At 56.1% G+C, this 15158-nt stretch overlaps 2 protein-coding genes across 3 annotated transcripts; both read left to right on the top strand.

Annotated features, from left to right (window-relative positions):
• Positions 1 to 1833: 1833 nt before the first annotated feature.
• On the top strand, positions 1834 to 4797 carry NRM (nurim). 2 transcript variants are annotated; one of them, XM_057699523.1, is made up of 4 exons: positions 1835 to 2002; positions 2562 to 2758; positions 3369 to 3545; positions 3900 to 4797. In XM_057699523.1, exons 1-4 carry the CDS (start codon positions 1870 to 1872, stop codon positions 4179 to 4181), a joined length of 789 nt encoding a protein of 262 aa, XP_057555506.1. In that variant the 5' UTR covers positions 1835 to 1869; the 3' UTR covers positions 4182 to 4797. The 2 variants fall into 2 exon arrangements, with proteins under 2 accessions (XP_057555508.1, XP_057555506.1); XM_057699525.1 differs by lacking the exon at positions 3369 to 3545 and having other exon boundaries at positions 1834 to 2002.
• An 845-nt stretch (positions 4798 to 5642) lies between these two features.
• On the top strand, positions 5643 to 14148 carry PPP1R18 (protein phosphatase 1 regulatory subunit 18). Its single transcript, XM_057699522.1, has 4 exons — positions 5643 to 5699; positions 6769 to 8382; positions 12502 to 12712; positions 13250 to 14148. Exons 2-4 carry the CDS (start codon positions 6796 to 6798, stop codon positions 13267 to 13269), a joined length of 1818 nt encoding a protein of 605 aa, XP_057555505.1. The 5' UTR covers positions 5643 to 5699; positions 6769 to 6795; the 3' UTR covers positions 13270 to 14148.
• The last annotated feature ends 1010 nt before the right edge of the window (positions 14149 to 15158 follow it).

The raw sequence follows: 15158 nt of genomic DNA, 5'->3' as shown, positions 1-15158 counted from the left end.
ACCTTGGTGTAGTAGAAACAGCATGAGCTTTGCCAAATACTGTGCTGGCTTTTAAACATACCTCATCTCGCAATATATATTAAGCACAGCCATTGTGGGTGTGGCACACAGGAGGACCCAGATAAACAGTAGTCTCCTCGTACTCCGCAAAGCCTTGTACTGCGTGAAGCTGTCTGTGTTCTTGAGGTCCACTGGATTCCTTACAGCACCTGCTGTCTCTATAGCCCCACTTAGCACTCATGTGCACACATGCTTCATGACTGGTACCATTTGTCCCAAAATTTAAATTTCTAGAGAAGAGAGCTTTTCTTACGCTTGCAATGAATCCTACAGCTCATAGCACATTGGGTAATGTGTCTCTTTCAGTCAGGATCCTAACAGGAAATGATGGCACAGTTAAATTAGGATAATTTGGAGAGAGTTTAATGAAGTGAAAATCAGAAGTAGGCAGAGTGCAGAGAAATCACAAAGAATATTGCAGTACCCCAGTTACCCACAGCTCTGTTGTGACCACCTGTAAACCCAAAAGTTTGAGAGGAGAGAACAGTTATGTAGAGAGGCTTCTCTCAAATCCTGTGATTTTCTTTGATGTAGTCCATTCAGTACAACTTCCTGAGGCAGAAAGCAGGATGGAGAGTGAATCAGGAGGGAAAACATATGATGTCTGATACAGTACACAATAGCATTGATTCAGAGGAGAATGGGAGTGCTGAGCCTCTGGGAGGGAGGAGAAGGAATGTAGAGCCTGTGGGAGGCTGTTTGGCAATTTTGTCATCCCTGAGCTCACAGGACTAGCAGCTCCTTAATTCTTGGGAAATTTTCTTGATCTCTTTAGGCCTATGTTTTTTCTATCTATTAACTGAGAGAACTAGCTTGATCTCTAAGGTCCTTACTATGGTCATAGCTACTGGGTTGTTGGCTACATGAACTTTAATGGAGAAAAACCTTACTTTAACTTTGATTTTCAGATGTGAATTTTAGTCTGTAGGTATTACAAACAGGTCTGTAGGAAAAAACTTTGGACAAAAGATCTTAGTGCTTTCTGACTAGTAAGTGGAGTCAAACTAATGAGGTTGCAAACTAAAGTCATGGGTACTTAATTATCACAAGCTTGGATAAAATTAACCTACTTGGATAAAAGTTTACAACTGTAATAAAGTTTTCTATCACAAATATTTTAACATATTGTTACTCTCACTGTTACAAAGCAGCAGCCTTTGGCATTATTAGAACAAATATCTCAGTGTTATAGACAAGCTCTCTGCCCTTAGCAAGTGAAGAGGCAACAACTCAACTTTATAATAAACTACAGAATCAGCGTTAATCTGTGGTAAAATAATCACTTTTTTTTCCATCTAACAAGCTGTAATGGGTGATTCAGAGCTCTGGGTTCTCAGCCTGTGTCAACAGTCTTCCGTTCTCTCGCCGGTCATGATAAAAGTGTTAACTGAGGCTTTGTAACCTCTGACTGTGGCTGTTTTCTAGTCAAAGTTGTTAAAGGAAAGGGGGTTCATACTGCTGTTTCTGCAAGGACCCTGCAAGAGAACTGTCTTCATTTTAGATGCGAAAACTAGGCCAGCTGCGATTCAACCCATGTGAGTGACTGCACAGCCGCTGCCCTTTTCACCTCTCACTTGGGATTCTAACATTCCCTTCTGTGACGCGGAGATGCAGACCTGGGAAAGGGACCCAGGGATCGGCCCAGCACCGTGCTATGAAAGAGCCGCACACGCCCGCCGGAAGCCGGGGCGTCGGCGCGGGAGCCCCGCCCTCCTGGGCAGGGCCCCCGGCGGGAGGCGGGACCGGGGCGGAGCCTGCGGCCGCGGGAATCCCAAACCCGCCCCTTTCCCCACCCCTCCATTTCTCGCCATGGCCCCTGCACTGCTTCTCGTCCCTGTTGCCCTCGCCTCTTTCATCCTGGCCTTTGGCACCGGAGTGGAGTTCGTGCGTTTTACCTCCCTTCGGCCACTTTTTGGAGGAATCTCGGAGTCTGGTGGTCCGGGTGAGCGGGAGGGACCGGGGATGGGCTCTGGGTTAGGGAGGTGGAGCCGAAGCAGAGGGAGCGGGGGCGGGGCTTGGAGACAAATGACAGGGGAAGTCCTGGAGAGGGAACTAGAACCATGAAAGCCGCCGAGACGCTGCAGGGGAGACCAGAGGGCTAAATTAGGAACTCTGGGATTAGCGGTTTGGAGAGGCGGGAGAGTGAGGACTGAGGGGGAAAGAAACGGCGATGCGCAGAGTATTCTAAGGAAAGGCTTCGTAAAGAGGACTATGGAGAGTGTTATAAAGAGGGAGAATTTGGAGAACAGAAACAAGAAAAGCACTCCAGCGATGTCTTTCGTGTCTGCCCAACATGAATCCTCTTCCCCAGCTCTGAAGGAGGCCTGGGGAAGAGGGAAGAAACAGGGAATAGAAAAGTGAGGTGGGCAAAGCCTAGAGAGGAAGCATTAAGGCTCTTGAAAGCATTAAAGGACATGGCCTGGGGTCCCAAGAAGAGATAAGGGTAGGGAGTGTTTCCCAGTCTTCTTGATCTTTTGTCCCTTTCTCCCAACTCCCCATAGATGTCCGCCAGGGATGGCTGGCTGCCCTACAGGACCAAAGCATTCTTGTCTCCCTGGCTTGGGATCTGGGGCTCCTGCTACTATTTGTGGGGCAGCACAGCCTCATGGCAACTGAGACAGTGAAGGCATGGATGTCCCGGTACTTTGGGGTCCTTCAGAGGTCACTGTACGTGGCATGCACTGCCCTGGCCTTGCAGGTATGAAGCCCTGGCAGCTGAGTCCTCAAGGGAAGCAGTCTGTGGGAAGGATGCCATCGATTGGAGAGGCGAGGACCTTAGGTTTCTGATAAAACATGGGCTTAGGAGGAGAACTGAGGGTGTTCAGGACTGTAATCTCAGCTCCCATTCCTCCACAGCACATATCCTACATTTTGTCAAGAAGGGTGTACTGCTTGTCACTCCCTGAGCGTGATATGTGCATTCTCACCTTTGCAACTTTGTTCATGTTGTCCTGCTTGAGATTCCCTTGTTAACTCCTCTTCTGTCCTATCCTTTCTTCAAAAGCACGTCCCTGGGTCACAGAGAAAGCTTCCCAGTTAGTACTCATCTGTCTTCTCAGTGCGTGCTTTGCACAGGCTACTTTATGTACCTACCTGGTGACTCAGCCATTCTGTAAGTCCTCAGAGTAGAGACAAGTCATTCTTACATCTGTGGGACCCCCCCCCCCCGCCAATGCCCTCCACATGGTGACCATGCTTATAGTAGAGGTGGGGAATGCCGCAGGCCAGCCTGGGGTGGGGGCAGCCTCTGGGTCTAGGTCTCTCAAGGATGGGCTGCTGGGATACCCAGTCCCCTCATCCTTCTTCAGCTGGTGATGCGGTATTGGGAGCCCGTGCCCAGGGGTCCTGTGTTGTGGGAGGCTCGGGCCGAGCCATGGGCCACTTGGGTGCCCCTTCTCTGCTTTGTGCTCCACGTCATTTCCTGGCTCCTCATCTTCAGCATCCTTCTCGTCTTTGACTACGCAGAGCTCATGGGCCTCAAACAGGTGAGGCTCCCAGATCCCTACCCAAGATCTCTGGTCTTTTCTAGAATACCTCTTTCCCCTCCAAGGATGTCCCTCCTCCTCCCATACTCTTCCACCTGCCTCTTGCTTTTGACTCCCTCACCTCCCTTTCTTGTAAGATAGTCTCCCCTCAGCCCTCCCTCAAAGGCCAGAAACCATGGGCTCCCTGGGCCTGGGGAAGGTTCATGGACCAGAGATGAGGGTCAGGGGCCCCAGTCTCAAAAGGGTGGTTCCTGGGCCTGAGTTATAGAAGGAGGGTGCCTGGAAGGGGAGAAAGAGGCAGCTAAGTTGTGACAAGGGCTTGACTCCATTTCTAAGCCATTCTCCCTCTCCTAGGTATATTACCACGTGCTGGGGCTGGGCGAGCCTCTGGCCCTGAAGTCTCCCCGGGCTCTGAGACTCTTCTCCCACCTGCGCCACCCGGTGTGCGTGGAGCTGCTGACGGTGCTATGGGTGGTGCCCACCCTGGGCACTGACCGCCTCCTTCTTGCTCTCCTCCTTACCCTCTACCTGGGCCTGGCTCACGGACTTGACCAGCAAGATCTCCGATACCTCCGGGCCCAGCTGCAAAGAAAACTCCACCTGCTCTCCCGGCCCCAGGATGGGGAGGCTGAGTGAGGGCTAACCCTGGTTTCAAGCCCTGTACTTCCTTTCCCCCTCCAATTCCAAAGGCCGTTAACATCCAGCCTTGGCTGCTTCAGAGCAGAGGCCCAAATCCACGGACTGAAGGAGCTGTCCCTCCCCTTGGTTGAGCCTCCACTCCTCAGGTCCACCTCCATATCCTAAATTCTGAGTTTCAGCCATTGGAAGGGCCACTTCTCACCAGCCAGGAAGAGGGAGCGGGGAAACTTATCTGCCTCCTCACAGCTTAGGGCTTGACGCTCTGTTAACAACCTCCTCACAAGGAGAGGGGTCAGGCCTGACCACTCCCCTGGGCCTGTTACTGGCCTCTGTGCCTCAGGGATCCTCCTCTCCCCCTCTAGCCCCCCTCCTAGGAGCTGGACCAAGGTCTGCAAGTTTGAAGATATCGGTGCCCCTCCCGGCTCCACGCCTTGCAGTGCAGGCCAGCCCCACTGTCTGGGCTTTCCAGCTCCCTAGGCCTTGCCCCCTGGGTTCCAGCCTCATGAACCTAGTGGAGCGGATTCTCCCGCTCTTAATTCGGGTGACTAAGGGCTCCCTGCTCTCCCTAGGAACTCGCGCTACAGGGAAATAAAATTCAGCCTGGTTTTTCTACGTGTAGCATGCAATCTCAGTGTCTCAAGCTGCAGGGCTGACTCTGGGAAGGACAGGCGAGCCGAACTCGAGTCTAGGCATCGGCCGCGCCCTCTGGTGACCGCTGGGCGGCGGCCACTCCCCGCGGACCCACCCCACCTTCCTGGAGCACCCGGTCCCCCTTCCTCCAAATCCCCCAATTTCCTCCCTGCGGACCTGGGGACCCGCGGGAGACAGGTGGAAGCGGAAGAGTGAGGCAGCGGCTCGGGTAAGGGAGCTAGCTTCCAAAACCGTTGGCTTCCAAGCGCCACTCCTGCCGCCAGTCCCATCCTCACGCCCCCTCCGCTGCCCGGCGGCCGCCGCGGCCCCCACTGTAACAAAGGCAAAAGCGTGGGGAGGAGCGGCAGGAGATGGGAAGGGCGGGCCCGGCTCGGAGCAGCTGCCGCTTCCTCCCCAAGTCCCTCGAGGGGCCTGAGTCACGGGCCGCCGCCCTGGGTCGGCGAGCTGGGGGCGGGGGTCTGGACACCTGGGTTATCCAGGGCTACCGGGCGGGAGCCGGGTGAGAGGCCCTGGGGACAGACAGCGGAGGGCCAGGGCTGGCGGCGGGAAAAGAGGAGTCCGGGAGCCGAGTCCCACGCGGGGTCGGAGGGAGCGAGGCTCCGCCCCCTCGCCCGGCTCCGCCCCGCGCCCCCTTCCCTCTCCCCATTGTCCTCAGACAAAGCGGCGGCCGCCCCCCTCCCGGCCCCCAGATCTCTGTCTCCGTCCCTCCTCCTCGGCTCCCTCTTTCCCTCCTCCTCTCCCTCCCTCTTCCCCTCCCTCCTGTCTCCGGATCTCCCTCGATCCCTCTCTCCTCCTCTTCCTCTCTCCTCCTCTCTCCGGACATCAGGCTCCTTCGCACCCCCTCCCCTGGGAGCCCCGCGGCGTGTGAGTTGACTGAGGGGCTTCAGACTTGGGGAGGGGGTGTCTCCTCTCTCCCGTCCCCGCTCCCGTCCCCGGCCCGGACCTTAGGCTGTCTCCTCTTTGTGCCGAGATTGCCTGTGTGTGCGGTCAGAGCCGGGTGGGGATGGCTGACTATGTCGGGGTTCCGTGAGAGCCAAGACCCAGGCACGGGACTGGCAGGCTCCGGGGAGAAGAGGCGTGGAACCGGTCCTCCGCACGCCTGGGTCCCGGGGCACCGCCGGCGGGGGAGGCAGGCGCCGGTGCCGGGACCGGGTTAGGGTGGGGGTGGACGCCAGGGTTCTGGGAACGTGCTGGCAGCTCCGACACCCGGGTTCCGAAAGTCCCCGGGGGAGGGTATTTCCCCTGACCCGCCTCGGGGCGGAGTGCGGGGCGGAGGGGTGGGGGCTGGGGGGCCGGAGAGGCGTGGCCCGAGCGGAGCTGGAAGGGGAGCCCGGACCTCCGGGGCCCGCGCTGAGACGCGCCGGGCTGCAGCCGCGGAGCTCCCTCGCCCTCTGCCCCCTGATTTCCCCTTCTCCCCTAGACCTCTCCTCTCTCCGCCCTCCCACCTCCCCGACACCCCCTCAGGTCCCACTGCCCCCTCTCCCGCCGGATTCCCTGACCTCTTCCCACTCTCACCGCTCCTGGGGTAGCGGTGAGGCAACTTCGCCTGGACCCTGGCCCCCTCACCCCCAGCCTCTCTTCTCTCTCTTCTCCCTCGCGCCAACTTCTTTCTTTTTTCTGTCTTATCACATCCCGGGGACTGTCTCTGATACCCGTAGCCTGTACTGACAAATCTGACTTCTGCCTCTTTGCTCTGAATCTCCCCTCTTCCTCTCAACCCATCTCCCCACCCCCATCAACTTGGCTCTTAGTTTCCTCTCCACTTTCTCAGTTTTTCCCCTTTCTCTGCTCCCCCCTCTTTTCCTCTGTCCTCACCCTCAGCTCCTCTGCCCTCCTCGGTGTCCCACCTCTCCCCTCCACTTCCTCTCCTCCCACCCCCATTCTCACCTCCTGGGCCTCTCTGGAGCCTCTCCTTCCTGTTCTCTGCCCCCAGCGTGCCCCCACCTTCCCCCAGGGGGCCATGGCCACCATCCCGGACTGGAAGCTACAGCTGCTAGCCCGGCGCCGGCAGGAGGAGGCAGCCGTTCGTGGCCGGGAGAAGGCAGAGCAGGAGCGGCTGTCCCAGATGCCAGCCTGGAAGCGGGGGCTTCTGGAGCGCCGTCGGGCCAAGCTTGGTCTGTCTCCTGGGGAGCCTAGCCCGGTGTCGGGGACGACGGAGGCTGGACCTCCAGACCCAGATGAGTCTGCTGTCCTCCTGGAGGCCATCGGGCCGGTGCACCAGAACCGATTTATTCGGCAAGAGCGCCAGCAGCAGCAACAGCAGCGGAGTGAAGAGCTGCTTGCGGAGAGACGGCCTGGGCCTTTGGACGCCTGGGAGCGGAGACCCAGCCCTGGGGAGGTGCGGGATCAGAGCCCCAAGGGAAGAGAGTCCAGAGAAGAGCGGCTTAGTCCCAGGGAGGCCAGAGAGAGGAGGCTGGGGGTAGGGGGAGCTCGAGAGTCGAGCCCCAGGCCTTCGGAGGCTCGGGACTGGAGGCAGAGCCCAGGAGAGGCTGGAGACAGGAGCTCCAGACTGTCAGAGGTGCGGAAGTGGAGGCTGAGCCCTGGAGAAACTCCAGAGCAGAGTCTGAGACTGGCAGAGCCTCAAGAACAAAGCCCCAGGAGAAAAGAGGTGGTGGAAAATAGACTGAGCCCAGTGGAGCCTGACAAGCAGAAGTTGGGCCTGACAGAGGCCCATAAATGGAGGCCTAACTCCGGAGAGTCTGAGGAACAGAGTTTGGTACACCTGGAGGCATCAGAGTGGAGGCTGAGCTCAGGAGAAGAAAGAAAAGAAGAGAGGCCGATTCCAAGGATGGTCCCAGAAGAGATTACAGTGTCGTCAGAGACCCTGACAAGGGAGGCTCCAGACAGCAGCTTTGGAGGAGTGGAGGCAGCAGAGCAGAGGCCCACCCCTGCGGAGGATGGCGAGAGGGGCTTGAGGCTGACAGAAGGGTGGAAATGGACCCTGAGCTCTGGGAAGGTTCGAGATTGGACACCCAGGGACACAGAGACTCAAACTCAGAAACCAGACCCTCCAGAGTCTTCTGGGAAGCACCTGGGTCCTCTCGGTGCAGGGACTGGAGAAGGGGAGGCTGAGAAGGAGGAGGCAGGGGCTCAGGGCAGGCCTCTGAGCTCCCTGCAGAACCGCTGCTCTGTGCCCTCCCCCCTCCCACCAGAGGACGCTGGGACTGCAGGCTCTAGACAGCAGGAAGAGGAAGCAGGGGAACTCCGGCCCCCACCAGCAGCCCCTCTGTCTCCCCCACCCCCAGCCCCACCTGCCCCCCATTCCCCTGGGGATCCCCTCATGAGCCGACTGTTCTATGGGGTGAAGGCAGGGCCAGGGGTGGGGGCCCCCCGCCGCAGCGGACACACCTTCACAGTCAACCCCCGGCGGTCCATGCCCCCTGCAGCCCCTACCACTCCAGCCACGCCAGCCACAGCTGATGCTGCAGCCCCTGGAGCTGGGAAGAAGCGGTACCCGACTGCCGAGGAGATCTTGGTTCTGGGGGGCTACCTCCGCCTCAGCCGCAGCTGCCTTGTCAAGGGGTCCCCTGAAAGGCACCACAAACAGGTAGGGAGCAGCCAAGTCAGACTTCTTAGAAGCCCACGCGTCAGTTCTCTGTGGACTCCTGATTCTCTCTCTCTTTTTTATACCCCCGTATTCTTGTCTTCGTCTATTCTTTCTTGTTCATTCCTGCCACCACCCTTCCTTCCCTGCACACACACCCTTCCTTCTTGTAGCCCTTCTTTTCCATTCATTTCCCAGCCCAAGGAGGCTGCCCCGCAATCAAGCGCTGTCCTGGGTGTGTCTCTCTCAGGGTGTGCCCGAGCCGCTCACTCTCCTTTCCCTCAGGCTCTCAGTACTACCCACCCCCCTTTCTTTCCCTTCCTGAGTCTGTGACCCCACCCAGCCCATCTGATGGGAGACCTGAGCTGAGGCCACAGCCTGGAGTCTATGAAGGCAGGATCTGCAGGGCAAAAGCCCTTCCAGCCTTCCAGAGACGAGACTATCGGGGCAGGAAGCCTGGGGAGGTGGAAGGGGTGGCTTTGGGGCTCTAGGGAGAAATGGCAGGGAGAAGAGAGTGGGGGGAAGGCCTCACAGACCCAGGGAAGGGGGGTGCAGAGCCGAGTAGGGACATCCTAGGATGGCAGGGGGAGGGGAGGGGAACAGGGCTAGCCAAGGAGCAGAGAGAAGGCTTTTGAACCCCGAGTCTGCCCCATGGGAGAGACGCACACAGAGGCCATTTGAAGTGGGTGACCTCGAGGTTGCACACCCCCAGCTGGGCCACTGCTTCAGACAGTGCTCCCTTCTCTTGGGACAAGAAAAGCCTTCTCCTCTTCCAAAATACCCCCCGCCGCTCCCTCCCTGTCCTTCCTCCCTGGGCTTCCCCTCCCTCCCCAGAACTGGCTCAGCAGTTGGTTTTCCCCTCTCTTCCTGCCATCCTGGCCTCTCCCTCCTCTTGGGGTAGAGAGAAAGAGAAGTGAATTTGGAGGCACTGTGCTGAGAGCAGCGAGTACAATGGGAGGTGAGGACAGGGTGGGGGCCGAGGCCAGCAGAAGGTCAGAGGTTAAACTGGAAAAAGGCGGTGCAGGGAAGTTGGGAACAGCCAAACTGTCAGCCAAGCTGACTTCTTCCCTTAGCCCTGGCCCAACTCCATCCCCATACACCAGTTTCCAGCTTGAAAATCTCTAAGGAAAGAGTGGTCTCTGCATCTAATGCATCTCTCCAGAGACCGGGAAGACCTTCCTAGCCTCCAGTCCTCATTCCATGTGTGACATCGTCAGACTGTTTTTTTGTATGCTCAGTGTCAGTAGGAAACCATAGGGACCAAAGATCGGGGGGTCACTTGAGAGCCCAGTTCATCCTCACGTGAAGCTTAAGCTCCCATCCCCAAGCCATGGTCCTGGAGTCTGTCCTGAGCTCTCCGACTGCTACCAGCCGCTTCCCCTTTGGGCTGGGCAGATGCCAGGAAGTAGGTGAGGAACAGCCAGGGTGAGGTGTCCAGAGAAGTCACTTCCTACTGTAGAGCCTGGCTTGTGCCTCTGGGGAGGAATAAAGAGGGAGAGGTGTGAAGTTTGGGGCCCAAAGCCTGGGGACGGTCCAAGTGCTGGGCAGGACCTGTGCGGGTGACCATACCTAGGTCAGGGAGCAGGGGAGCCGGAAGCAGATCGCCCAAACAGGAAGCCTGGGGTGGGGGCCGGAAGGCTGGTGGGGCCGGTGGCGAACGCAGGGCCATGGGCCTGCCAGAACTGTGCTCAGGATGTGGTGAGAGAATAAGGAAGCAGCCGCTCTGGGGTGGGGGTGGGGAAGAAGCAGCAGAGTTCTCTAGGCCCTGACACCTTCCCCTCAGCCCTCCCTCAGGCCTTCTCCACTCTCCCAGCACCCTGCTCAGCGGAGACGGGCATGTCCTGTCCCCACCCGCCAGATCAGGGATAGGAGGACCTTAACACCCAACGCTCCCCCAACTTCCCTCAATAACTCCTGTTTTGCAAGATAATTCCATCAAATGTATCCCTGCCACCGGGAGAGAAATCCCAGCCCTGTGCTGCAGCCCGGGCTTGGGCTGTGGCTGGTGCCCTTCCCCAGAGGCCCCTCTGGCAGGGAGACCGGCCCCTCCCCTCTCCAGCCCCCTTGTGACCTTATATAGCTGATGAGAGAGGAGTGCGTGAGTCACCCCCTCTGTACCCACCCCCACCCCCCCCACGCCCCATGCAGGCTGTGCATTCCTGAGAAGCCCAGTCAGAAGCTGGGGGGTAGAAGTGAACAGAGAAGCAGGGTCAGCGGGGAGACAGACAAACATGGATGGAGAGCAAATAAAATGGATCTTTTTCCAGAGCGGGTAGTAAACGATGGAGCGTGTTATCTCAAAAGGTGATATGAAAAGAAAACAGAAATGGGTTCCCAGAAGTCTGGGTAAATCTGTCAGCAATAGAAGTGGTTCCTTTTGAGAAGTTAGGATATAAGGGGTCTGGCTCGTGTCACTCGATTCTACCAGCCAGCTGTTCCACAGACACAGACTGGGGGAAGGCTGTGTACAGGCTGGACTGCCCACCACCCCACCCCGCCCCGCCCCAGTGTTCCCTCAGTGTTGGTCCCCTGTTGAGACCGCATCTGAGGTCTGGATGAAGCCTTCCTTACCAGTGTAGCCACTTCCACTGCTTCTATTGACAGCAGACACAAATAGGTAAACAAATAAGTAAATTCTCTGGTAGGTTAGGTTAGAAAGTGGTAAGTGATTATGGGAAAAAATTAGAACAGGGACAAGTGGAGCCTAGAGGGCCAGGAGGTGGGAGGAGCAAATATGACAACTTTATAATAGCATGATCCAGACAGAGGGAGCCATGGCAGGATTTGGAGGAGGAGTGTTCCAGGCCGAGGGAACAGCCAGTGCAAAGGCCCAGAGGTAAGAGTGCCCCTGGTGGTGGTGGTGGAGGAGGATGCCTGAGAGGTGAGTGGGGAGAGGTGCATTGGGAGCCCCCGTAGGCCTTGATCAGGCTCTGGCTTTTGCTCCCAGTGAGGTGGGGGCCAATGTCAGGTTTGGACCTGGGGAGTGCCACACACACAGTCTCTGAGTTCTAGCTTTCCTCTGGGACCCAGGTGTTAGCAGCCACCTGTTCAACCACCGTCTTGGTTTCTCTCTTCTCATACCCCAGCGCATGCAGAGACTCAGGGATGCAGGGCCCCAGCCCCAAGTTTCCCAAACAGACACCAGAGAAGGCCTGAGGAGATCTTCCGGGCCTTTCTGAGCAGTTCACATGGACTCCTCCTGTTTGTCTCCTTAATCCCTTTGGCTCCTAGAGCTAATCCCACCCTGCCCCTTCCCCCTGAGCTTCTTAGGAGGGCAAAGGGGAAGGGTAAAAAGGCAGTGAGAACAGCTGGGGCACACTTACTCTTGAGACAGTATGTTTATGAAGGATTTTCTGCCCCCTCCAGATCCCTTCTGGTCGTTTGCCTCTGTCTCTGTGCTGTCCACCCACATCTCATGTTTGCCTGGACTTTACTCTCTGCCCCTGTCACCTCCCCCAGCTGCACCTTTCAGGGACTCTGGCTAACCCTGTGTTTTGGGGGAGAGTGTCATTTCCTCTGGGCTTTTCTGTTGGTCTCCAGTCCCCTCTCAGACACAAGACCCTTTCCTGTGGGTCCACTCCAGCTGGAGGAGGGGAGTAAGGGGGGTGGGAGGGGCCGGCGTCCAGGGTCCTAGGTTTCCCCCAAACAACAAGGGGCTGAGGCTATGGAAACCAATGTGCCCGTCTCTGCTTTTGCCCAGGATCCCTCCCAGCCAGCTCTTTCCTGCCCAGGCAGCTCAAATCTCACCTCCCCCAGATAGCCATCCTGATTGCTGCCAGGGTGCCCCAAGACTCAGTTCTGATCACAGGACATGTTTTTAATTTCTTTTTACCCTTCTGCCTCTCACACTCTAAAAGTAGGAACCTTGGGCCTGTGTTACTTCTGCTACACGGCCCCTGCCAAAGCTCAGGCCAAAGTCAATGTTTTTGGAACAATATGACTGAAGAGGGAAAATCTGGGATTGGAGAGCCAGTACTGAAAGGAAAACTGGCTTCCAGAGAGGCTGGGGAGGGCAGTCAGCAGAATGCCCCAACCCAGTCCCCACTCCCCATCCTGCACCTGTTACCCTGCTGTCTTCCCCCAGCTGACCGCGCCTCCTCCCCCTTTCTCTTCCACCCTCAGCTCAAGATCTCCTTTAGCGAGACAGCCCTGGAGACCACATACCAATACCCCTCCGAGAGTTCGGTGCTGGAGGAGCTGGGCCCGGAGCCTGAGGCCCCCAGTGCCCCCAGTCCACCTGTGGCCCAACCCGACGACGAAGAGGATGAGGAGGAACTGCTACTGCTGCAGCCAGAGCTCCAGGGCGGGCTGCGCACCAAGGCCCTGATAGTGGGTGAGCGCAGGCTCCGCCGGCCCGAGCGCGCTCCCTGGTGGTCAGAGCCGGCACTGCGGTCCAGGAGGGAGGGGGAGGATTTAAAGTCGGCGCTTGGAAGGGGCTTGGCAGGTCCTCTAGCCTAACTGCGCCTTTAACAGGTGGGAAAACTGAGGTCCTGGGAAGCGAAGTGCACAGGAGGTGTCCATATTTCAAAACCAGGACTCTTTATGCGCTCTCTAGTGTGGTTTAAAACACAGGGCTTGTATCAGACAGGCCTGAGTTTGAATTCCATCTTGTCTCTTACTTGTGAATGTGACCTCTCCTGGGGTTATTGTGAGATTTAACAAGTTATGAGAATGGCTGGCACAGAATCCAGGCTACATGAGTGATAGCTGTTGTTATGAGTAGTAACAGGCACTCAGAATATGGAAGATATTACAAGATATTACGAGATTTCCTAAATGCCAACGGGCCTTCAGTGTGGGGAGCAGACGGGGAAGGCGGGAGGCAGAGACCCTCACTCATTCTCTATCCTTATTGCCTCCTCTCCCACAGATGAGTCTTGCCGGAGGTGACCCTCTTCCAACACAGGGATATACCTCCCTTCTTCCCAGAACTGAAGATCCTGGAGTCCAGAAGATTCAGAGCAGACAGACCCTGAACATGAGCCTGGCAGGGAAGAGCAACCAACATCTTCCAGCTTGCTTTCCTCATCCTGTTTCTGGGGGCCAGAGGCAACCATGCAGTTTCCACCCTCATCAGACATACTGGTGTATCCTAGGTGATCCAAGATCCCCATCAAGTCCTGGGGAGGAGCACAGAGCTCATGGGGGAGGGGGGGTAGAGATGGAGCACCCTCTCCCCCTCTCAATCTCCATGGGCAGGGTACACTCTCCCCACAGCCTTCCTCGACTCCTCATCACCCCCTGGGGCTCTCAGGATTTAAGTACCCATCTCCCTGGGAGACCTGGCCCCCACTGCACTTACAGGCACCTCTCCCTCCTGTTCCTTAGGTCACTGCCCCTTTGTTTACAGTGCCTGCATTCTCCCTTGACCACAGCCTGGTTTACAAAACCCTCCCAGTTCCTAGCCCCACCTGCCAAAGTCCCGGGTTTACAAGCCACGCCTACTTGCGTGTCCAGGTAGCATCCTCTCCCCTGTTCCCTGAAGTCACCTCTTTGGGGTGACCTGGGGGTATGGCTTTCTCCACTTTTGCTCAGTATTACTGTCTCAGTTTTCCCCCAGAGGGAAGGCTGGGAACCTTAACTCTGTATCCCCCTCTAGTTATTTAATTCTGTTCCTCGTAGTGGTCCATGATTGAATTGAATGGCAAGGGCATGGAGTGAGTAATGAGGCACCGCAAGTCTCTTCCCCCATTTCTCCTTCCTTCTCAATTGCCTGGTTTTTTGTTTTTGTTTTTTTAACTTTCCTTAATAAAATGGAGCTCTCTCCGACTCTCCTGATGCTTCTCCTTCTTTAGAAAAAGTGCATGGGTGGGTGGGGTGGGCTCTGGGTTCCTCATTCCATGCCTCTCCCTTCTCCTTATTAGCCATGAAGAGGAAGCAGCCATGGCTGTGGGAGGGGAAAATGACGAGGGTGAACCAGGAACTCAGCGCTGACATGTAGAAAGGGCTCTGGGAGAACCTGGTGGCACTGGTTTCTCAAAGGACTAGCAGGAGAAAGACTGGTGTTTTTTTGTTGTTGTTTTTGTTTTTGGCCACGTGTTGCAGCTTGCAGCATCTCAGGTCCCCAAGCAGGAATTGAACCTGGGCCTCTGCAGTGAAATCACCAAGTCCTAAGCACTAGATTTTACTCTAAGACTCAGGACCATAAATAATTAATCTCCTGAAATTGCTGCAAAATATAGTGTATATATAGAAGTGCAGATTCCTGAAAAGTCTCCTCTGATAGACAATGGATTTTATACTCCTAAAGTTTTAAGAACCATAGATAATTCATGGCTTTGTGGCCCAAGTATAGTTGGTACTGGGAGGTTTTCCATTTCAATGAATTTCTATCTTCTACAAATATGGAATACCTATATTTTACTTATCGGGTCTTTTTTTAGTAATTATAGTCCTTCTATCACTAGAGGATGCTCCTTTCAGACTAGTCAGAGGAGAGTCCTCCTTTATTAAAAGCAAAATGTATTAGACAAATTGATCCTTTTTTTTTATAAATGTATTTATTTACTTCTTTATTTATTGGCTGCGTTGTGTCTTTGTTGCTGCACACTGGCTTTCTCTATTTGCAGCCAGTGGCGGCTAATCTTCATTGCGGTGTGCAGGCTTCTCATTGCGGTGGCTTCTTTTGTGGAGCACGGGCTCTAGGTGCGAGGGCTTCAGTAGTTGCGGCACACACACGGGCTAAATAGTTGTGGCTTACGGGCTCTAGAGTGCAGGCTCAATAGTTGTGGCACACAGGCTTAGTTGTTCCGAGGCATGTGGGATCTTCCTGGAGCAGG

Source organism: Hippopotamus amphibius, chromosome 11 (assembly GCF_030028045.1).
Source record: "Hippopotamus amphibius kiboko isolate mHipAmp2 chromosome 11, mHipAmp2.hap2, whole genome shotgun sequence".
NCBI classification, from domain to species: domain Eukaryota; kingdom Metazoa; phylum Chordata; class Mammalia; order Artiodactyla; family Hippopotamidae; genus Hippopotamus; species Hippopotamus amphibius.
Note: the sequence above shows the minus strand (reverse complement) of the source record. Positions and strands in the feature narration are given on the sequence as shown.